General features: G+C 46.3%; 2 protein-coding genes and 1 long non-coding RNA gene across 3 annotated transcripts; all 3 read right to left on the reverse strand.

The window, feature by feature from the left end:
* Positions 1–877: 877 nt before the first annotated feature.
* On the reverse strand, positions 878–11,703 carry LOC131272039 (mediator of RNA polymerase II transcription subunit 1-like). Its single transcript, XM_058273651.1, has 4 exons — positions 10,544–11,703; positions 9,765–9,898; positions 5,471–9,678; positions 878–4,015 (listed from the first exon to the last, which is right to left on the reverse strand). The coding sequence occupies exons 1-4, from the start codon at positions 10,886–10,888 to the stop codon at positions 1,920–1,922; spliced, it is 6,783 nt and encodes a 2,260-aa protein (XP_058129634.1). The 5' UTR covers positions 10,889–11,703; the 3' UTR covers positions 878–1,919.
* Positions 11,704–19,161: 7,458 nt separating this feature from the next.
* On the reverse strand, positions 19,162–21,398 carry LOC131266725 (uncharacterized). Its single transcript, XM_058269341.1, has 3 exons — positions 21,279–21,398; positions 19,508–19,791; positions 19,162–19,431 (listed from the first exon to the last, which is right to left on the reverse strand). The coding sequence occupies exons 1-3, from the start codon at positions 21,396–21,398 to the stop codon at positions 19,428–19,430; spliced, it is 408 nt and encodes a 135-aa protein (XP_058125324.1). The 3' UTR covers positions 19,162–19,427.
* Positions 21,319–22,906, reverse strand: LOC131259476 (uncharacterized). The gene is made up of 3 exons (XR_009178125.1): positions 22,828–22,906; positions 21,508–21,606; positions 21,319–21,428 (listed from the first exon to the last, which is right to left on the reverse strand). It is a non-coding gene; the product is annotated as an uncharacterized LOC131259476 (long non-coding RNA).
* Positions 22,907–23,567: the final 661 nt, after the last annotated feature.

The following is a 23,567-nucleotide window of genomic DNA, read 5'->3' on the forward strand; positions in this document are numbered from 1 at the left end:
ATCAGAGTCTAAAATAATCGAAGCAAGCATCAGATATATGATGTCAATTTAGCACATGGAACCACTGTGCATAAATATGAAGGCATGATCTTGGACAAACGGATCATATTTGAAGAACGAAAAAGACAATTTTATTGAAAACTTCCAAACTTTGTGAAAAGAACACCGAGGCGCTATTTATCTAAAAGCCTTTCAATTTCAAAAAATATTTAAGAAAACACACAATTATCTCGCCAGGTAGTAAATATGAACAAAAATTCACAATCATCATAATATTTTGAGTGTAACAAACTGCATAAAGCCATATCACTCGACAAGTTTAAATGAGACGGCACTATTCCCCTCGCCTCACAATGGTAACTGATAAAGTGAATCGTTTTATTTACTCTTCAAACAAGCAAAATGCACAGCTGCACTTGGTTGAGTCACACAGTTAGGGATGCATACATATGACAGTATTAAGTCTAGCATAATTCATAGTTGTTCGCAGACCCAGGTTAAGCGATCGGTCAAGACATTTTAGCACATGCTCTTTTACCAACAAGAAAAATGAAACCCGTCTATCGAAGATACAAATTTAGAACGCTTTAGAGAATATTACTTTTTCTTTTCGCCACAGACTTACCGGTTTTGCGTCCTCTTCGATCGCCGATTGCAGCTAAACTATCTACTTCCAACTGCGTGGTCGAGTGATGCCTCTAACCTTATCAGCGCAATTGGATGGTCTCACGTTGAGTGTTGACTCAACGTGTGACTGCAAGACACCGGTATTCGCGTAGCATACAGCGGATATACAATTTAAAGGACTTATTTCATTTTTCTTTTGCAATTTTCCAAATGATCACTTTAAAAATTAAAGGAAACCGTTGATATGGTTTTGCATTTGCTTTTGTTGTTGCTTTATTACTGCTCTTCAATGATGCTACTATTTTAACCTGTTCACCTTTTTGTCCCAACCCTCGCACACACACAAACACACTCCCTCCTCTCTCACTCTTTGCCAGCGACGCTCCAGTGTCGCTCGCTTCCCCTACATTTCCCTATACTGCCCTTTGCCTAACGTGTCTTACTAGCTTATACCGACTTATACGACTACAAACCACTATATGCATGTGATTTTGGGGGACTCACAACAGGTGGTGGCCTTAGCTTGGTTAGAGATTGTTATTACATTGTTTACATTGCTCTTCGTTTTTCACAAAACCCGCTCAACGTGCGCGACCACGCGGAAACGGCAACGCCATGCACATATACACACGAAGAAAAAAACTTGCTCTACCGGTATCCACATTCCGGCAGAGATAGAAGCTGCCCCACGTTTGGAGGCATTAATGGAAATTCAAGACAGAAACAGACAAGTGGAACGAAAACTCAACAAAAGAAAACGAACAAAAATGGGTAAGAATAACATATTTAAGCTCATGTGAGTGAGTAAATTATTCTAAAGCCCGTTCGAGCAGGTATTAGTTGGAAATAAGGTGCAGAAAATGCGTCCTGTGTAGCATTTGTGCGCGTGCATGTGTTCCGCCCGGTGAGGACACGCTTTGTATCTCACCCAACATTGCGATTGTCGTGTTCGAACACTTTCCAGTTATCCGGGACAGAAGAACTACTCCTTCCCACAACAACATTAAGAAGGGAAACGGAAACCATGTGTTTAGGCGTGTGTGTGTGTGGTTTATGTAGTTTGTGTTCCTCTTTCTTCGAGCCGCGCGGTTCGATATTGCGAATAGTCGCATATTTCCTTTGTGTGTCATGATCTTTAAGCTACTCTTCGTAATTCATCACCATCATCCTCATCATCATCATCATCATCAACGTAATAAGGCGCAATACTCTAGCAACGTCGTTTGTCGTTCGGTTGCTTTTGCTGGCAGTGCACGGCAGTGCATCCTTCCGTCCTGTCCTCATCCTGCCTGTCATTTACTGCTAATTCCGATCAGTGCTTCGTCCAGCAGATCGTCATCCATCCCGACACCACCCGGTCCGCTGGCTGCCCCGGCCACGCTTCCACCACCACCGTGGTTGGAGGAAGAGTTAGAAAGGGGTGATGCGAAGGGAAGTGGCGACGGGGCTGGCGATTTGACGATGTGCACCGAAACGGACGCCGGCGAGGGATGGTTCTTCAGTGGTCCCCCTGTGGAGCCACCACCACCACCACCACCACCTCCTCCGACCATGTGATTGTGAAGATGATTATGATGGTTGTGATGGTTGAGGTGATTGCCGTGGTTGAGAAGGCCAGCGCCACTTCCGCCTCCGCCTGTCGCACTCTTCGCCGCCAGTGCCGCCATCAGCTGCTGTGTGCTGGTGCTGTCCAGCTGAATAGGCGACTGGCCACCTGTGCCACCAGCAAGCGCGTTCATCATCATCATCGACGCCATCGAGGGACTGGGTTGGCCGCCTGCTCCTTCACCCAGTCCACCACCGGACGTCATGCCATCCTGGGACGAATGGGAATGGTTCGAGATGGTGCTGCTCGGCCGTGACGGTGGTCTCATCAGGGTCGATCCCGCCAGGTCACCAGCGTCGGTCGAAACGGGCGAGGGAAACGGTGGCAGTACCATCGGTGGGCCGGTCGTTGTCGTCGGTGTTCCGGGAGCGGACCCACCGGAGCTGCGAAAACCATCGCGGCTTCCGCCACCACCTGCCGACAGCATCCCGGGTGAGGCACGTCCACCGCCCGGGAACATACTCCCATCGGAACTGTTCGACTTCGACAGCAGCGATCCGTCACTGCCGAGCATTTTCTGCACGATGTTTGGGAGAAGCGGATGTAGTGCAGACTGTCCGTCGGTCCCACTCGTGGGGTTCCCGCCTCCTCCTCCTCCTCCACCTCCACCTCCACATCCACCTCCTCCTCCTCCTCCTCCGCCTGTGCCCATTTTGGAAGCATTCTTAGCCGCCGCTGCTGCACCGAGAAGATCGGAGAGAAGGCGCGTGCTGGCGTTGCTAACAACCGATGCCAAACCGTCGTTACTCCCACCGGAAGGTGAAGGCGTAAATTGCCTCAATGCAGACGGTCCCACCGGTAACGATAGTTGTTGTTGCTGCTGCTGCTGCTGCTGCTGAGGGTTGGCGGACATTTGTTTCTGCTTTCGACCTGCTTCGGCCCTGCCGGATGCCTTGTTCCCGTCACCCGAACCCGGATCACCCCCAGGGAGATTCGAGGCCGTTCCACTACCACCACCAGCATTCCCGCCACCTGCCGTGTTTCCCGTGCGGGCGGACAGTTTCGGTATCTGAAACTTGGTGTCGAGCGACTTCGCAAAGCCCTCCATGTTGCCAAGTCCACCCGCAGGGAACCCGAGCATCTTCATGATCGATATCGGGTTGACCAGCGTGGAAGAGGAACCGGAGGATGAACCGGCGGCGGCGGCGGCGGCAGCGGACAGCATTGAACCGGCCAGTGACGCGGCGGACGATGACTTCGAGCGACCGGCCGACAGCCCGGTGGAACCCTTCTCCTTCGCCCCCGACGATGATGAGTAGGACGAGGACGAGTTGCCCGGATTGGAGGTCGATTTCGGGGAGCTCACCTTCGCCTTCATGCCACCGATGGCTCCACCGCTCCCACTCAGCGAACCGAACGAGTTCGACTTCTGGAACGGTGTCTTTGAGGAGGAGGAGGAGGAAGCGGATGACGACGACGATCCGGCGGTGCTGCTCGTGTAGTGCGGGCTCTTCGTCGACGATGGGAATGCCCCGCTGAAGGAGGTAGTGTGGTTTGCCTGCTGCTGTTGCTGCTGTTGCTGCTGCTGCTGCTGCTGGAGGCTCTTGGCCGACATTGGACCACTGGAAACGCCCGGTTTGAGGCCAGACTTGCTACTACTGCTACCACCACCGCTGGACGATTTGGAACCACCGCCGGTACCCTTCGAACCCTTTTTATTCTGTATGGTCAGTTTGATGCCGTCGGAGCTCGGCTTGACCATATACTCCGACGCCTTACTGCCGCTGGTCAGGGCCGCCGTCAGCGAGGGCGCACTGTTTGACGCGGAAGATAATTGCCCGGCTGAAACGAGGTAGAGGAAATGGAATTAAAAATTTGCCCAACGATTAGCTTTTAAACTTAAATAAGACTGTGTTAACTTAATCATTATACTGTGTTGACTTGATCACGATAATGATTACAAAACAGGTGTTGGAAAATGTTTTGTGGTAGCCTTTATCAGTGAATATGATTGCCCAAATAATCTGAATTTCATTTAAAATGAATTCAATTTGTAATTTTATTGAGCTGTTTTAGCGAAATTCGACAAAATTAAGTCGCATTGCCAAAAGAAAATAATCAACCAACATCACGTCCTCTAAATGTCGACAACACGACCTGAGAAACGGAAGGATAAAAATGATCATAAATGGATAAAAATTATCATAGATGCGTGACAAATTTTGGTAACAAATTTAATTTGTTTTTCATATTTGCGTTACAATATTCAAAAAAAAAAAATTGATAATATTGAAAAGGTTATTATGTTAGATATCAGAAAAAAAACAATCTACTAAACGAGATCTACGAGATTACTAAACGTAACGATATGGAACAAATAGAGATATCGATTAACCACCGTCATTTTATTGTGTGCCTGATCGAGGGTTAATGATTTTATCCAGTATTGGAAGAATCTTTTTAGAAGGTTTGTCAATGGATAGGGCAAGCTTAAAAAAGCTGACTGCACCCTTGAACTTAAAAAAAATGTGTTAAACCTGATTAGGGCACCGGTAAACTCACCATGACATCGTTAAACTTCGTGGTACCATATTGATAAATTCCGATAGGGTTTTTTGGAGCTTTTTATTTGTATAGATGCAGGTTACGTGTAAAACACTAAACTAATCCCTCCTGTAGTCTAGCAATTTTCTAATGAAGTTTAAAGATACCCAATCCAAGTAATCTCTTCGATACCAAGATGTAACGATACCTTTATAACTGGACCGACAATATGGATAATGACTAGTTTTCGTTGTTAAAGGTGGGCGAAATGGTTTGAGGCTCGACCTCTTCATAATAAAAAAAAACGTGTGCAAGATTCAATGCTCAGTGAAAAATAAAATTAAAGTGGTCAACCAATTCCTATCTTAGTTCGAGACCGTTCCGTCTGGAAATCCCTGATTATTTTTTCCTGATATCTAACACAATAACCTTTCCAGTGCTGTCATTTTTTTCTGAATATTGGTACGCAAAGCAGAGGAATAACTTATTTTTATTTACTTAAATTTACAAAACGAAAGCTCACTGAAAGGAAATGATCTCTATAGGTCATACGAGTATTGTGATCGTATCATTTAACAGTTGCCATGGTTTCTGTATGCACAATGGAATAGGCTAGGCTACCTTAAGCTTCATTGCTTCATAGATGTATGTACAAGTAATACATCATACAACAAGTTCTTTGAGCATTATATGTGACTTCATAATACACTTAGTGGAAAAAGAGAAGAACGTTGACAAAATGGCAACACTTACCAGCACCGATCCCTGCGGAGGTACAGTTGGCAAGAGACGTCGCAGAGAGCAGACCACCCTTGGTGGAGTCCTTCAGGCCGCCGCCACCAAGTGCCCCGAAGCTACCGATGTTCACACTCGCCCCCATCCCGCCCAACGACGTCGTCGTCGTCGATGCGTTCTGCTGAGTGATGGTCATTTCCGGCAGCACGAGTACGGCGCCTCCATCATCGTCCACTGACTGTGCCGACTTGAGCTTATCTATCACGGCACTAAGCGAGCCCGCTCCCACACTACCTCCCCCATTTCCACCCCCGGCTCCAACACTTGGTCCACCGGGTGCCGATGGTTTGCGGGAGAATTTGGCCGCCTGAAGCGCCTGCAGCATGGAGCTAGCCGCGTTCGACGCGGACCCGATTCCACCGGCCGACTGCAGTGGGGAACCCATCACCGGGCTTCCGGTAAGGTCGATCAGTGGAGCGGACGTTGGTAGGCCGTCACCGCCGGCACCGGGGCTCATCGAGATCGTTAGCGACGATCCGGCCGATGTTAGGTCGAGCTGCTTCAGCTTTAGGTTGGAATTTTTTATCTTCGTCGAGGCAAGCGCTCCACCGAGGGACGACGCAGTGCCGGAGGAGGAGGAAAACTGTAGCGCTTTCTTTTCCGAACGTTCTTTATCGCGCTGTTCCTTGGATGAACCGGTGCTACCGCCGGCGCCGGCCGACGACGATGGCCCACCGTCGGACGATGATTTGGAACCGGGCGAGCTTCCACTGGCGGCGGCCGATTTAAGGGCGGACATGCTCGGTTTCCCGCCCCCCGTCGAACTACCGCCCGAGTGCAGCGGATGCTTCGGGGACGCCGAAGAGGTAGCGCCCGTGCTGTGCTTCGGGCTGTGAAACCCCAACCCTCCTCCACCGCCACCATGGTGGCCCTTGGGGCTGCTGTGATGGACCGGGCTCGAGTGTTTCGGGCTCGATTTGCTGCTACTTCCACCACCACCACCACCACCGATGCCACTCCGACTCGGGGACGATTCGCCGCCTGTTTTGTACGGCAGCTTGTTCGGTGGTCCCATCGCCGCGTCATCCGCTTTGCGTTTTTTCTTCTTCTCCGACGATTTGCCGCTGCCTCCGGAGGAGCTCCGCTCACCGTCGGCGCCCTTCCGGTGGCTGCCGCTACCCGAAGAGGAGGAGGAGGTTTTCTTCGACGAAGACGATGACGTGGATGTGTGCGCTGTTGTGGCACTCGTCGTCGCTGGAATCGGTGTGATCGTTACCGAAGAGGTAAGGCTTCCGGCACCGACCATCGATGCAGTCGTCGATGTTGCGAGAGGAATGATCTCAAGACCACCGCCACCCGTGGCAGTCGTCGTCGTCGTAGTCGTCGGAGGAGTCACTGCTACGACCGGCCGTTTGTCTCCGAAACCCAGAGCACTCCCCATATCACCGCCGATGGCCGGTGGAGTGGCACACAGTGGCGAGGGATTCGCAGCGAGGCCGGTCGCTTTGGCCGCCGTATCCTTCGCAACGGAATCATTTGCCACCGCCGGCGGCGGCGGTGTATGATCGTTTCCCGTCTCGGAAAAGAAGCTGCTCATTTCCGCCTCCACCTGATCGACCGTCTCTTCGACGTCGTCCGAGCCGGAACTGCTGGAGCTGCTGCTCGAGCTGGAACTGCTGCTCGAGCTGGAGCTGGAACTGCTCGAGCTATTCCTTCGTCGCTTGGTCGACGGGCGGGCGGGTTTTGCCGCCTTCGGGTCCAGCAGCAGCTCGTTGGTGTCGTCGAGCGCGGAAAAGTCCAAACTCTCGAGCAGAAGCGCACCGGCGGATCGAACGCTCGCTTCCGCCGTTGTCATGGCCGAGTGGGTGGAAGTAGAAGCTGAGGTGGAGGAGGAGGAGGAGGAGGTTGTAGTGGTTGGCAGTTTGTGACCAACGGTGTCGTCTTTCGTCGACACGCCTGGAGGATCGGCCGGCATCGTCGTCGTGGTCGTCGTCGCCGTCATCGTTGTCGTCATCATCATCATCGTTGCGTTGGTAGTTGTAGTTCCACCCAAAGAGTTGCCCTTGGAATCGAGCCCACCGGTGTCCCCCTCCGTGCCACCGACGGTCTGCTGCATACGCTGCTCGTTCCCTCCCGCACCGAACGGTTCCACCCGGTTCACCGGAACGGTCCCATCGTTTCCGTCCGAACCGCTCGGACCGGCCGCGGCGGCGGTGCTGTTACCGCCACTGCCCGGCGACGTGCCGGTATCGGTACCCTCCACAACGCCACCATCGTTGCCACACGTACCAGCAGCACTAAGGTCGCTATCACTCTTTGGGCTCTTACAAAAATCCACCATGCGTCGTTTCTTCGCCATTCCGCCGGCCAACGGTTCCGGGGGCTCCCGTGGTGGTGGAGCAGTTCCGCGCATCCCACCAGCGCCCCCGAGGCCCCCCGACGCCGCCGTCCCGTTGCGCCCGGTGGCTAACATATCACAAAAATCCAACCCAAGGTTGCCGCCACCGACGACGGTGAGGTTGTTATTTCCGATGCCGCCGCCATTGTTGCCGTTCAACAGCGTCCTTTGCTGTTGTGGACAGTTTGCTGCCCCTCCACCACCGTTCGCTGTTCCACCTCCAACACCTCCTCCGCCGTCGAGTGGGGTCGTGCCGGTGCCAAGTGATGCTAAACTAAATCCATTCGCACCACCAACATCCTCACCGGTGGCACCGCCCCCTGCACCACCACCGTCGCCATTGGATAGTCCACCGCCACTTCCTCCGTTGCCTGGTCCACTACCTCCACCACCACCACCACCGTTCGATGTTGATGAAGAGATCGACGTCGTCAGTCCGGGGACCGGTTTCGGTTTGAACTTTTGCTCGTGCTCCTCCTCCCAGTGTTTCATGAGCGCGCGCAACGTCACCGGGATGGACATGCAGCGCTGTAAGACGGCCGACAGTCGCTCGCCGGTCTGCTGGTCGCTGCCTTCCTGCTCCTCGCCCTCACCGCCGCAGCCATAGATGCGCACGGCAATGCTGGCGATGTTCTGCAGATCGAACTCGACCGTCGCCAGCGACTCCTCGTACGGGTGCATCAGCGAGACGGTGACGTACTGGCAAGAGAGGGCCGTTACCTCGAACACGAGCGAACCCACGCCCGAGAGCCCGTTCTCCGACTCGAGCGATCCGTTACCCGCCCCGCTCCGGTTGGCGGACGTCGTTCGAATGCAACTGGCGAGAAGCTGATTGAAGACGGCCGCCTGCCGGAGCAACGTGAGTATCTTCGGGACGTGCTGGGGCTCGGTGAACGGGATGCTGCTTACCATCACGCCTTGAAGGGCCGCATTGTCCGTCAGGTAGTAGCAGTGGCATTGATCTGGAAGCGTCACCGGCAGTCCACGGGAAAGATCCGTCACGAAGCCACCGGACGCGTGATGCGCGATCAACCCGAGCAACGACGAAGGCACCCGTTCGCCGGGTGCTGCTTCTACCGGTGGCCCACCCGTTCCTCCAGCCACGATTCCCCTGATCGTGCGCATCATCGCCGCGTTGATGGGCATCGGTTTGCTGAGCCGCAGCACGAACGTGGCCGGCAGTGAGGTAGAGTTGTGTTTCTCGATCGGCGTGTACACCGGGGTGGCGTTCGTGGAGGAAGCACTCGTTGCACCGCCCGCCGCCGGATTAACCACCAACAGCGGTTGAATCTGCAGCTTGTTCGCACTGGCCGCCTCGAGCACGACCGCCACGCTGCACCCGATGCGCTCCTTCGCGATCAGCTCCGCCGACAGGACGTTCATCGTGCGCGCGTCCAGATCGAGCAGATCGTACGGTGGGACAAAGTACGTCAGGCGCATCGGATGGCCACCGCGACGCTTCTGCACCACGCCGAGCGGCGACTTTAGCAGCAGCGAGTGCACATCCGGGAACCGCTGCGCCGACAGCGTGTACAGCGTGTGCAGATCCGTCTCGAGCGCCTGCAGCGCCACGAACGCGTTCACCTTGATCTTCTTCTCCGCGTTCAGCTGGTAGATCGAGGCCAGCCCCTCGAGCTGGGTGGTAAAGTCGGCAAAGTCTCCGCGCTGCAGGCAGGCCACCAGCTCGCTGCAGCTCTGCTGCTTCATCTTGCACTCGTGGTGCACCTTCACGTCCTGCACCGTACCGCCGGCCGGATCGAGAATAATCTCCAGATAGAACATGTCGGACGAAATGAACAACCCGGACGTGTCTTCGCTGAGTTTAAGGCTACAAAAGAAATAAAAAAAAAACACGCGTCCGGTTAGCTCACACCACACGAAAGAATCCTACGCTTCTGGAACACCGACGCTTACCCAAGCTGCCGGGTGAGGCAGTCGAGACGCTCAACCAAACCCTGCCGTGTGGTCACTTTTATGCAGTACTGCATGCTGTCGAGCGTTTTCTGTAGGTTCGATTTTTCCACCGCATCCAGGGCGTATCGTTTTTCCTGTTGAACGTAATTAAAAGGAAGTTATAAGTTAAGGAGGATTTTAAGACAATTTCAAAACGGCTATATCGAAGGGATTTCTATTTCTGTTTGCTTCACGTTGGAGGATTTTTTATTTATTTAAAGGAAAAAATCTTTTACCATCTAAATTTATATTTTATTTCAACGAAGTTGACATTAACGATCGTTAATGGGTCGAAACCGAATCATATAAACCGTTGTACTCTATAATATCGAATCGAAAAACGATGGTGAACATCTTTCAGTGAAATAAAATAAAACATCTTAAAACGTGTGCAAATAATTAGGATTAGTTTTAATATGGGCCTTATTTTTGCACATAAATAACTGTCCTTACTTTATTTGAGGCATCAATAATCTCATGACAGTATAATTCATAAGGAAACGAACTAAATTACATTATACACACGATGACACGAATTTGTATAATGAATACGTTCATTTTCCAAAAAGCTTAGCGAAAGTTAATCACCATAAAAAAATACTTGCAGTTCCATTTTACCACCAAACACTGCATATTTCAAAATTAAATTTAACATCAATTATTCAATCGATCAATTATTGTAATTCCGTTTTTAATTAACATCCTGTTTCAATATGCTTTCTCGCAAACTAATCACTCACCAGAAGCGACATCCGAACGGATTTGGACATTTCCGGGAACGATTTGTACTGGGCGGATTTGGCCTTCGTCCGTAACCGCTCCATCAGCAGCTCCATCTGCCACGTTTCGTGTTTGTCCCCGCCAAGCAGCACCTTTCCGGGAGCCCCGCCGCTCCCACTTCCACCCGCACTGCCTCCACCGACCCCGGCCGAGGAGACCAGACCCGTCTTCATATCCGGTTTGCCACCGGGGCCGGGTCCCTTGCCACCGCCACCCGGTCCAAGCCCGGGTGGCCCTCCGCCTCCGTTCGCCATCAGTAGCGCCGGAAGACTTCCGCCGGTCACCGCACTTCCGGCAGCAGACATCGCGATGCCGGCCGACGACGAGTGTTGTTACTGTTGCCGTGGTTACCGAACAACACCACCGTCACCACCGTCGTTGCTGTGCGGTAGCTTTCTCCTATTACACCCGAGCTCCCTCGTTGCTTCCCTCCTGCTCCCGTTGCACCCGTCCGCACGAACGCGGGCGTGATAGATACCCCGCGAAAGCTAGGCCAGCACCCCGTGGTTGTCCACTGCACTACTGTCACTGTCGCAACTGCAGCTGCTGCACTGAGTCATCCCGAGCAACGACGTACCACCGATGCAGTTCATCAGTTTGGGGCACATTTTCCCTGCGGATTCCTTCACAGGTTTCCCCCGCCGACCCGGATGGTACCGTTCATCTAATTGCTACCATTTAACATATCGGAAAGCACACGCGTGGCAAAGCAGAAAGGTGCGCGTAATACGTCGGACAAGGGGAGAATGACGACACTGGGCGACCCGTTTCTTGCGTTAATCGTTTACGGGTGGCCCCCAGTAGCGGCCCTCTTCGCGATCGATAGATGTTACCACCCCGGGCGGATCATTAGCCGCACGAATGTGGGACACTTTTTCATTCAACACACCGACGCGTGCCGTTTTATTTCGAGACGGGACTTTTTGCACGGGAATATATTATTGGGCACACGCACGCCTGCTGCTGCTTCTGCTGCTTCTGCTGCGCCTGCTGTGAACGAATGCGAAGCGACACACACACGGTACGCACTTCTTCGACCAAATATCCCACCACACACGAATATCACGGTCGGTTTTCTATGTCGATCGGAACGAATGGATGCTGAACTGAACGGCAAACGTAGTTGGGTCACGGGAAAAACGGACCAAATCACGATACTGGATAGCACACGCCAGTGCAAAAATGGTGCTACGCGGAAACAAGCAACGAAATTCTTCTTCGCGTTCAATGCCAAAGTGAGTACAAGATGAGGTATATTTAATTCTAGTGTTGGCAGATTCGGGATTCGGAAGATTCGAAGATTCGATCCCTAGACTGATTCTAAAGATTCGAATCCCATTTGACAGACTCTAAAGATTTGATTCGATTAGGATTCGAATCACTCGGGGTCCACACTGCAGCGCGACGTCCCGTTTCAAAAGTAGCCCAATTTCGACAGAACAATCGCGCAAGCCAAGCGCGACAGAGGTAGGAGAGTATGTGGAAATATGTATCACATTGGGGCACAAATTCGACTAAAATTTTTTATTGAATTTTGAGGTAGTAATGCATGATATTTGTTTAGCTACGTATTTTATGCACCCTGAGTGAGTTTGGCGCTTCCACATTTGAAATTCACTGAGAAAACAAACTTAAACAAACAACGACGATATTTTGGCCCACCGTAGGAATTATATATTTCCACATTATCTCCTACTTGTTGAAAAGCAGTTTGTTTACGTTTCGGCACCCGAAAAAACTTTGGTAAAAATATCAATTAAAACGGAGTTTGATAACTGAATTACATTTGTGAAGCCTAAAAATAAGTAGTACAACGAAAAATCCGATGTTTCGTGGAGAATATTGCCCGTTTTGTTCGCGTTTGTGAATCGGTTTGTTTACGTTTTGTCCAGTTGTCGGTTTGTTTTCGTTTCGAATTGACATTTGACAAGAGCTAGCGCGACGTCGCGTTTTTCGCTGTTTCTACACTAGCGCGATTTGTGCGACATTTTTTTTGTATGGAGTTCGGCCGCCTGTCAGGCGACGTCGCGTTTCGTGACGGGACGTCGCGCTGTAGTGTGGACCCCGAGATAGATTTGATTGGTTTGGGCACGGTTAATGACTACGGTTATGGAATAGGGGATTTCATGTCCAACATATTGATTAAACTCAAGTGTCAAATATTGTTTATAAACAAAGGGAAAACGACGAGCACTGACGACAATTTTCCCTTTTCTGGAGGACCCATCCTTACTCATCGGATACCTTGATGAGAACGCCTATCTGGGACAACTGCGTATCGGCAGCAACTTTCTGCACTTTTCGGCGGCAACCAGATAGCACAAGCCTGCTTCAGATAGGCATGTGTTGCATTCACCTACTTCACTAGCTTGATCAAGAAGCAAGACAGCGTTTCGTCGTCCACATTGCCTACTGTTCCGTTGACCGTTTCGCACTTTGGAAGACCCTTCAACGTGTACGCAAACACCTGACCAATAGCAATATGCAACGCGGGATCTTTGGTCAACTTCAGTAGCCTAAGACCTTCGTGTGCGCTCAAATTATGCAACATTTTACTTAAAACAGACACAATTACCACAACCGCATTAGCACTCCCCAACACAACGGTCGTTCTAAAAGCACCACATTAACCGGACTGTCAAAGGATTCTTGTATTTTTCTTTTGACGATTTGTCAAAATGCTCTACAGTATTTGACCAGAGTATTACATTAGACCATGGGTTTGGCACTCAATTTGATTCGATTCTGACTTGATCCTAAACTGTTTGAATCGACTCAAAATGATTTGAGTCGAATTAGTCACATAACTAGTCGATCTAGAGACAATGTAATTGACAGTAGAATGTCCATTATCCGAATTGTTCTACCCAACCAAACCCATTGAGCCCACGGAGTGACAATGGTTCAGATCAGCGAAGAACATCGTTTCCTTACCGTGAGTTTACACGGCCTTGCGACATTTCTGCGACTGGGTTTCCTGCGACTGATTTGTGCTCACCGGAAGTGTCAAAGAAATCAAAAGTAGCCCAAATCAGCCATCTTGCATGTCAAAAGTGTCGCAGAAACTCCCGCCGGCACCGGGTCGCAGCATTGGACGATCTGGCCAACGTTTGTGTCGCAACTTTCTGCGACATTACAAAAAGACCGTTATTCGCATGTAAAAATGGTCATTGTCGTGGTTTGTTCGACGAGAAGGAGTTTTGATATAGTAATTAAATGTACTGGCGTACTAATGTCATGTTTTAAATGCGTTTTTTAATTTAACTATTGTGTTAAAATGAAAGAATGTAAATAATAATTATAATGTAAATTGCACCCTATACCTTATTTTTATTATTCTAGAAAGTCAAAAGCATTAATGTAAAAACAAGTAGACGTTAAAAGCATAATTTTGGAAGCGCATAAGTATTAATACTATTAAGTAATTATTAATTATAAAAATATAACTACACTATTACTCGGGGTCCACACTACATCACGACGTCGCCTGACAGGAGCTGAACTCCATATAAAAAAAACCTTGCGCGATGTCGCGTGAATCACGCTAGATTTTTTTTGCACGGAGTTCATCGCCTGTCAGGAGACGTCGCGTTACGCGACGGTGGTGTCTCTCGGGGTCCACACTACAGCGCGACGTCGCCTGATTTTTTTTGCATGGAGTTCAGCGCCTGTCAGGCGACGTCGCGTTACGCGACGGTGCAGTCTGGAAAGCGTGTCTGGAAAGCGTGTTACTCGGGGTCCACACTACAGCGCGACGTCCCGTTACAAAACGCGACGTCACCTGACAGGCGGCAGAACTCCATACAAAAAAAAAACCTAGCGCGATTCGCGCGACATCGCGCAAGGTTTTTTTTTTATATGGAGTTCAGCTCCTGTCAGGCGACGTCGCGCTGTAGTGTGGACCCCGAGTTACACGGTTTCCAGACTGCACCGCCGCGTAACGCGACGTCGCCTGACAGGCGCTGAACTCCATGCAAAAAAACCTAGCGCGATTCGTGCGACATCGCGCAAGGTTTTTTTTATATGGAGTTCAGCTTTTGTCAGGCGACGTCGCGGTGTAATAAATAGGCAAACATTTCATGGCAGGGCAAATGAAACATTTCACGTCGTCATCAAGGTCACTTGAAGCAAGCTGTTTCTTTCCAGTAACCTTGATTTGTTGCAGAGCTACCAACTTGCCAGCATTAAATTTAATTTAGCGTCTTTACGTTTCGACTTTCGATTTCCAATCGAACTTTTATCATTCAAGTGGAGTTATAAGTTATTAAAAGGTTTGGTGTTCCCGTGGACGCAGCATACGTCCGTAACAGTAAACCAGACCGAGTGCGTCGTCGTTTGTCACGCGAGAATCTTCGCTGGATTTGGAGGTCCGTCGATTTTGGTATCAACGCGTTCGGTCCGGGCTGTGACGTGCCAACACCGGAGAAAACAACGTGTGGTACCTCAATCTAAAGTTAAGGTAACCGAGAACCCGGTCTGCAGCGTGACGTGCCGCTGAACAGAGAAGAATCAAGCGTAAGTTGAAAGTGTACTGGATTTTTCGGATAAGTTGGATGCTGGAGAGAAGAATTTTGGGTTCTTTACTCGCAGGTGTCCTGGTGAAAATATCTGCTTTATTCAAATTTTCGAGCGCTTATATAGTAAGACGCTCCTTATCTCCTAATGAACGTAAGTGAGATAGAGAATATCTTTCTAACTTTCGAGACCCAAATTTTATGACCTCAGCCTCATCTTGCTTTCAACTAAAGGGGATGCGTGGGTCGTATCTCGCGTTTCGTTTCTGATGATTACATTTGCGCCATGCTTGCGCACATGCGTTGGCCGTAGCGCAACGTTTGTCGATCCCACGCATCGCCTAAACCAGTGATGTCAAACTCGTTTCACCTTGCGGGCCGCATTTCCTCCCAAAATAGGTTCGCGGGCCGCATTTTCTCCCAAAATAGGCTCGCGGGCCAAACCATATAATTGATTGGAGTGATGAAAATATGTTCTTATCAATGTGGTTTTATCTTAACAGTCAATCATGTTTTACATTTTCACATTTTTTCATATTATATTACTTCTTGTAAAATTTATAAATTTTGAGTAAAAGAGAGGGTTTGTTGCTCAATCATTTTCCAAATTTTAACGAATTCAAATCAAGTTTATTGAAATATATGTTACAGTTCAACACTATTGTGTATTTTGTTAATGATTTTAGAAAAGTAAAGGTATTGTAATTACAATAGCTAACTTATTGCTCCGCATTTGTTATTTTGTTTGGAATGGTCTTGTAGTATAGAAACGTTTGTTTTCTATAAACACTATTTATCCACTTGTCTAGAAAAATCTGTGTAAAACCTTTGCTGCAAAGTTGCATATCACTTTCTTATTGAAATAGTTTAAATTGACATTCGTTCAGTTCTCTTGCAATTCGCAGTTCGTGAAAAAATTTACATTAAATATTTTGGTAATTGCTATAAGCCAATACTCAAGGATCCAAACTTTCGATGTAATGTTTCAAAGGGGTCGCGGGCCGCACCCAATGGTCTTGCGGGCCGCATGTGGCCCGCGGGCCGCATGTTTGACATCCCTGGCCTAAACCTTTTGGTACCGACGCGTCGTGTCCTTTCCTTTTATTAAGGATCACGATCGCAACTGTACCGAGAGTTTACATGCAAATTCTAAGCCTAGCGAGATTTACGGGCGCGTCCCGTTGGTACCGCGTTATCGGTTATCCTTCTCAACAAGCGAATGAGCCACAGCAGGAGGTAAGATTGACAATTTATGGAATAAGGGCAAACAGGAAGTAAGGCAGACAGTAAATTAATAGCAACTTCATAAACGACCAATAAAAATTTAGAAAAACAAAACACTTAAATTCAATACTTTTTTTCATACAATATGAACGATACATATGGTTACCTATGCAACGGATAGGTTTGTTTATGTGTGTAACTTTTAAAACTCAATAGCCTCAAACGAGCGGATCGTGGGAAATTGTAGAAAAGAACGGACAGCCAACTTGGCTTGGACCAACGCATAATAGGACGAAAATACTCATCATCCCTCGCACTGCATAATCTACACATGTAAACCTGGTGTGTCGATTGTAACATAAACCAAAAAACAGTATTATATAAGCAGAATGAAATTATCAATAAAATCAGATTCAATTGAATCCTTAAACGGTGTTTGGATTAAACTTCCTTGGACTCTTGATAAGATTAGGTTGACTCCCAACCTTTGCGTCTGCCCACTATCCGAAACGCCTTTTCACTAGAATTCCCTCTTTGCGGCATAGGCTCCCCGGCATAATTTGGAAACTGGAGCAATTGGCGGAAAGGTACGTCAGGGATTCACGGGTAAAGGACCTTGCACGACAGAATTCCTAAATCGCGGTTAGCGGAAAAACAAAGGACTCTGAAGACCCATCTTCCATTTGGTCTGGTCCAAGTTTGTCCGGTAACATATTGCAGGTGACCGTTATACCGAAAGTTCACGTGTAATGACGGTTAAATATTGTAACAAGCTGACTCAACGAACATTGCCTTTTCCAATATTAATAACACGCTAATATTAAAACAAAACGAAGCACTAGAACTCAAGGAAAACCACATAGATTCCATGCATGGAGATGTCGTCAAATAATACTCGTAATAACAGATCTATCTTTAGGTCGCGCCATATAAGGCAAATCCAAACCATGTTTTGAAATTCCACTGAGTGGTACTAGTAGTAGTAGTAGTAGTAATTTATTGCTCGAAAAATGAGAACAATTATAATACATAAACTTATAGCTAATAACAATGAGGAATAACGGGGGCACTGGGATAAATATGAGGAACAATGTGGGAAAAAAGGAATAATGGGATCTTTGCAAAACCTACGGTATTTAAGTTAAAACCAACAAAAACAGAAAAAAAAACAAAAAGCCCAACCTAAGTTAACCTAACTTATCCTAACAAAAATAACCAATTTGATTGCTTATCGAACTAGAGTATCAAGTTGCTTACTTCATGAAAACTGCTTGTGGCGTATTTTGCTTGTTAATTTCTTGTTACATTATCTAGACGACGACGAGTACTAAACAAAGGGGGTACCTTCAGAATAATTTTCAAGAATTTACTTTGAATTCTTTGAAGTTTTAAAATGTGTTATATAGCGCAATGAGATCAGACGGGGACAAGTGATGTGTATAGTAGTATCTTATTTTCTAAATTGAGTTTTGATTTTCTTTTAATGAAACAGTACAAGACTTTGAACATTTTTTCGCTTTTAATGCCCAGTTCATCGAAATGTGTTTTGATGATCATTCTTTTGTCTAAATTTAGTCCAAGGTACTTTGCGGTTTTTGCCCATGCTATGTTTTATTGTTATCTAGCTGTAAGTTGTTGCTAAGAAGTTTATTTTGTTTCATTGCATTGTTATATTGTTGCATTGTTTATGCTGTCATAGCCGGAAGATTTTGGAGAAGAGGCGAATTGCAAGGTTGCAAGCTCACGACGTTACTGTTCACCATGCAGAATACAGTTGGTCCCCGCAGTACGCGAATGTTTGGGACCGAACGCAATAGCGTATATCGAATTTTCGCGTATTGCGGATTTCCTCTGCCATATCGTTTATACCTCATATTGAAAAGTTGACACTGAGAGGGAACCGCTTATTTAACATATCTTTTATCCAAATAACTAATAAGTGTTCCATTTTTTATATTGCATAGTTATATCTCTGTTAAAAAATGCATATTAAAAACTTCATTCTACCAAAACAAAGTAAAATTGACTAATCAGAACTCGAGCAACGCTATGAGCTGTCAGTTTTAAAAAATCGCGTATTGCGAATTCGCGTACATCGAGTATCGCGTACTGCGGGGACCAACTGTATCTCTAATTCGACGATTTGGAGCTGATGGTAAAACCCCAAGGTAAAATTTTTTGGAACCTTAAATTTACATACTTTACGAATAATTAACATTATAAAAGTTGTACAATATTTTGGAAAATAACCCAAAGTAACTTCGATGAAAATTTCCGAAAATCGATCTGACATCTCAATAAAAAGATATTTAAGTACAGAAAAACGGAATCTCCCATACAAAATGTATGAACTACACGGGTAGTCCGGTTGAACGTTTAAGGGGTATCAACCGAAAAATGCAAATAAAATTATTTAAATTCCTTTGAAAAAAATATTTCTTTCATGCCGTTAAGTTAAGTATCATGCCGATACGACATTCCAATTAAAAATTATTTTTAAAAAATCCAAACACTACCCGGATATTCGGTTGAACGGGTGAAGCAATACAATTAACCATAAGTTTATGAAAATTCAGCTACGCAATCAATCTAGGGGTGCGGTATGAGTGGAGCCCGCGGGCCCCCCTTATTTCACAAATTTATAACAAACTTCCTTTTCCGGTAGACCTAGCGCAGTCCGCTCGCTGCGCTCGCTGCGGGCGCGCCGCCGTTTCAAATTCATAATTCGCAGTTTCTTAGTCCTATGATAAGATGAGACAATAAAACCTACATTTTTGAAGTACTCATGAAGCTAGAAATAGTGAGGAAATATCGCTACTTAATGGAATGGTAAACGTTGATTTTAAATAAAAATTTTATTTCGCATAATAAAAGATTTTTCCCCAACTGGATTCGAACACCAAACCTAGTCGACATACTGGTAAGCCATTCAGGAGAGGTGATTGCGGAGGGAAATTAAAGATACATGCATGTTGCTGTTCGTATGTAAGTTCCATCAACGAAAGAAAAATAATGATTAAACAGCTCGGCCAGATACGGGTGAACTGGTGCAAACGCGCCGGTCGTAAAGCGTTGCGACACCGTGAATTGTGCGGACGTCAAGGTGTTAACTGTGAGTGGGTCATCAAAGAAGAAAAAAATTTCACACATGTGTTTAAATAGAATGGAAAAAGTTCCCTAACTCACCAGTTCATAGTAGTAAATCTCGACCCCATGACACGCGTCCTCCTGAACTCGATACCGCTGCCGGATCTCTTCGACCGCTCTACTCGATCCTTTTCTTTCCGGTATCGAGTTGGTATTTTCGATACGCAGATTTCCACTTGCCGAAGATCGAAAAATCCGCACTCTTCGAGTATTGTCTTTTTGCCGTCTAGAACTTGTTGAAAACTGTGCTTTGTAGTTTTGCTCCACAAGCATGGGAACAGCTCCAGGATTTTTATTACTGCAGCCTCCTGGGTTTCGGAAACCTAAAACAAGAATTAATAAAGAAATTTTTTATTTGCAAGCCAATTCTCTTAAGTGGCAATACTTATAAATCGAGAGATATAGAATCAATAAATGGTTTATGTATAATAACAAGAAATGGTTATCGCATGAAACCAATCATGAATGAAATGGTGAATTTTCAAAATTCTTCTACGGCACGATTAAGGGTACTAAAAATCATGATCTAATAGTTATACTGCGCAACAATAAATTTTAAGTTCTACAGTAAATAGGTATCTTTGATACAAGGCTTTGATAGGGATAGGCAAAAGTAGCCAAAGGCAAACGGAATTATAATTCGAAATACTTAAGGGTAAGTAAGTAATTTCTTCCACGATATATTTACAGTCATACGAGGGTTGCATTTTATATTTCGAGATTAGAGGACAAAAACAAATATTGAATCTCCAATAGAATTTACACGGACCCGTGTAACCGGGTCGTTTTACTAGGTCAGTGAAAACGCAGATCAAACGGAATTCAGCCCATTCCATGAAGAAGATGACATAAGAACTCGGTATCAATAATATTATGATAAGGAAGATCATAAAGGAAGGTTGTGTGGCGAAGTGAAGGGCTCCAAAAATATGCTCACATAATGGCCAACCGCATCCGGGTTGAACAATGTAAGAAAATTTCGAATTTTCCTAGACGAAAAAATCCCGTTATCTTCTATATAGACAAATGCTGGTAAACTATCGTTCCAGTATTTAATTTTGGAACCGACCACAGTATAAGTTTTGAGGCAGTAAAAGACGTGCACGACAAGTGTAAAACCGGGGTTGATACCGGGTTACTCAATATGGCACTTTATGATGGCCACTCTAGGCTTATTCGAATCGCCAACCAAGTATCACAACACAACATCGGAAAACATTGATGAATTGAGAAAAGAATCCAAGTTACATTTTTAGGATCTGCACTGCAAGGTGACGGACGGAATAAATCCGTCATCTCCGTCACCGTCAAAAATAACAAAGAACAGTGGATTCTACAATAACCAGTCAGTGACTGCTACAAACTTATCACGTTTATTTAAATGTGTCTGCCCGCGTATCGTTCGTCATATGATTCTATTTTAAATTTTAAATTGCTTAATTATCTGCTAATAATAAAGGTTTTATCATAAGTAAAAATAAAACCGCAAAACCTTAACCGCGAGACTGCATTACGTTCAAGTGTCAAAAACCGATTTTGGTATGCTGCGCTGCAACTCTCTGAGTGTAGGTTGAATGCAGGATAATATACTTTTTCATATTAATTGAGCTTGTAAATTATACTACACAGGATGGACAGTATGAACCAATGAGTTTGGGCGAAGAAATGAGTTTGAAACGGTGGCGCAACCGCAGCGAGCGCAGCGAGCGGACTGCGCTAGGTCTACCGAAAAAGGGAGTTGTTTTATAATTTTGAGAAATAATAAGGGGGGCCCATGGGCTGGAATAATATCCTGGTATATGTACCTTACCTGTTTTTGCTGAATTTTACATCCGCAAGATCCACATAATGGTCGTTGCTGCTGCTGCTCTGCCTGTCGTTTTTCTTTTTCTGCTAGTTGCAGCTTCTGTTGTTCCAGCTGCCGTTGCATGACTTTAATGTATTTTTTATATATATCAACCTACAACAGAAAAAGAAATAATTAGTAGAACCGGAAAATGCCGCAAGATAAAAGAAAAAAGTTGAAGGGAAAATAGTACCTCTTTCATCAAATCCCGCACTAGTTGGTGTTGTTCGAATAGTTCTTGTTCGAGCTGCGTTGGCAGTTGCTGTTATTGCAGTTGATGCGTTGGCTGTTGCTGGTCGTATAAAAATGGTATATAATAAATGCTATACTGAAATGCAAACAAAGCATCTTGTTCCAACGGTGAAATATGGTGAATGTTGCGATATGCTGTTAAGCTGCGCATGAGTGCAGCAGGAGTGGGGCAGTTGTACTTCATTGATGGGATAAAGGATCACAAAACCTACGTTCAAATTTTGAAAGACAGTTGTATAAAAAACGCCGAGAAGTTAGGATTTCAAGGAAGATTCCTGTTCCAACAAGATAACGAGCGAAGTTGTGGCTTCGTTATAATAATGTCCCAAAACAACTCCATTCGCTTCCCACAGAGTCCAGATATGAACCCGATAGAACATCTATGGAAGATTTTAAGCGACGGCTAGACACAGCGGTATTCGCACGAATATTCCCGCCGTCCAGCGGGAATCCCGCTGGATGACGGGAAACTCCATATGAAAAAAACGGATTTCGTTCCCGCTATGTTTAAAAAACGCGAAACTACGACCCGGCGGGAACGGACGCATTTGCTTAATTGAAACGTTTCATGAAAAGTTTCATTCGCTTGCTACAACAACGTCGGTATGGGCAACGTATATGGATGCGACCGATGTTGTTGGAGAGAAACCAAAATGCGAGTAGTCTTCGACGCAAAATTTTGGAGGAGGAACTCAACAACACCATTCATAAACTTTATATTTGATAATGACTCACAATTCCACTTTTACCTGCCGCCAATTTAGATCACGTAAACAAACTAAAACGTAAACAAAGCTTCACTTTGACAGATCGGACGAATAAGCTCGTTCCCGCTGGATATTCTGTCGAATCTGGGCTACTTTTTCCCGTTCCCGCCACCGGGAATTCCAGGCAAGTTTAAACAGCGGTTTAGATGATTCTCCTCGAAAACAGACAATCTCAAACATCACGCATACAAGATGATTGGAACAGAATACAACCGATTTTCACGATTGACCCCTTAAATGAAAGGTCTTTTCAAGTTAGTTGTTAAAAGCTGATTTATTCGAAAATCCTGCTGTTGGAATTTTAGATTCCTGTCGTTTTTATTTAAAGTATATCTGTGCCTATCGCGCTTCAATTGTAGCCTTTTTTCGTATGGGGGCAGTTTTTTTATTCAAATAATAATGTTTCTATGATTTAATGACGATGTTCAAACACTGGACAATTTTTTCCTATCCTATGGTGGTAAAAAAAGAAAACTTAAACATTCCACACTTACCACAGGTTCCGAGAATGTGACTGTTGGTACATCTTGGCACAAGATCCCTTCTGGCACACCGCCTTCACTATTGTTACAATTGCATTGCAAAGCATTCACCATTTGAGACGTATTTACACCAATTAAACTTCACTTTGCTTTGAAAACGATTTACGTTACGAAACGTTAATGTTCGTCTGGCTACCACAATGGTTAGATTCTTAGAATGGCCTTTCAGGCGACAATTTTACGCTGTGACAATTTGCTAACGTGATAAAGTTGGCAGCTTTGTAGAATGGCCAGGCTGGTGAATCGTCGAATCCGTCTCTCGGAGATGTCCGTCGGAGCTTCAGAAATGAAAGATTTCAAATTGAAACAACCAAGCTGCCTTATGAATGTCTGAAATAGCTATTTTGTTAATAACTTTTTAGTGGCTTGGCCAATTTTAGCGCCAGACCCCTCAAATGAAAGGTCTTTTAAAGACTGATAATTATCAGTTAACTCTGTGCAACAAAGACTCTTCCGTAATTCTTCTTCTTCTTCTTCTTCTTCTTTTATGCGAGTCGGGATATATCCTCCTACGTTAAGTCGAACGTTAGTTCCCTTACTCGTACTCAGAGGCATACCGACTCTGACACGAGCTCCTATGCAGGGGCTCGTGCTGTAGGACCGACTGTGACAGCCATATGTCCAACCGTAATTCTTAGTTTATGAAATTCTGAGGCGTAGATGCAGAAACCTTGGTTGGTATTTTCAATGAA

Source organism: Anopheles coustani, chromosome 3 (assembly GCF_943734705.1).
Source record: "Anopheles coustani chromosome 3, idAnoCousDA_361_x.2, whole genome shotgun sequence".
NCBI classification, from domain to species: domain Eukaryota; kingdom Metazoa; phylum Arthropoda; class Insecta; order Diptera; family Culicidae; genus Anopheles; species Anopheles coustani.

Coding starts and splice junctions, on each gene's coding strand:
- LOC131266725 (XM_058269341.1), bottom strand. CDS start 21,398: ATGCAACGGCAGCTGGAACAACAGAAGCTGCAACTAGCAGAAAAAGAA. Junction 19,792..21,278: donor GTAAAATTCAGCAAAAACAG/GTAAGGTACATA, acceptor TTCTTGTTTTAG/GTTTCCGAAACCCAGGAGGC.
- LOC131272039 (XM_058273651.1), bottom strand. CDS start 10,888: ATGTCTGCTGCCGGAAGTGCGGTGACCGGCGGAAGTCTTCCGGCGCTA. Junction 9,899..10,543: donor CCGTTCGGATGTCGCTTCTG/GTGAGTGATTAG, acceptor TACGTTCAACAG/GAAAAACGATACGCCCTGGA. Junction 4,016..5,470: donor CTCCGCAGGGATCGGTGCTG/GTAAGTGTTGCC, acceptor ACCTCGTTTCAG/CCGGGCAATTATCTTCCGCG.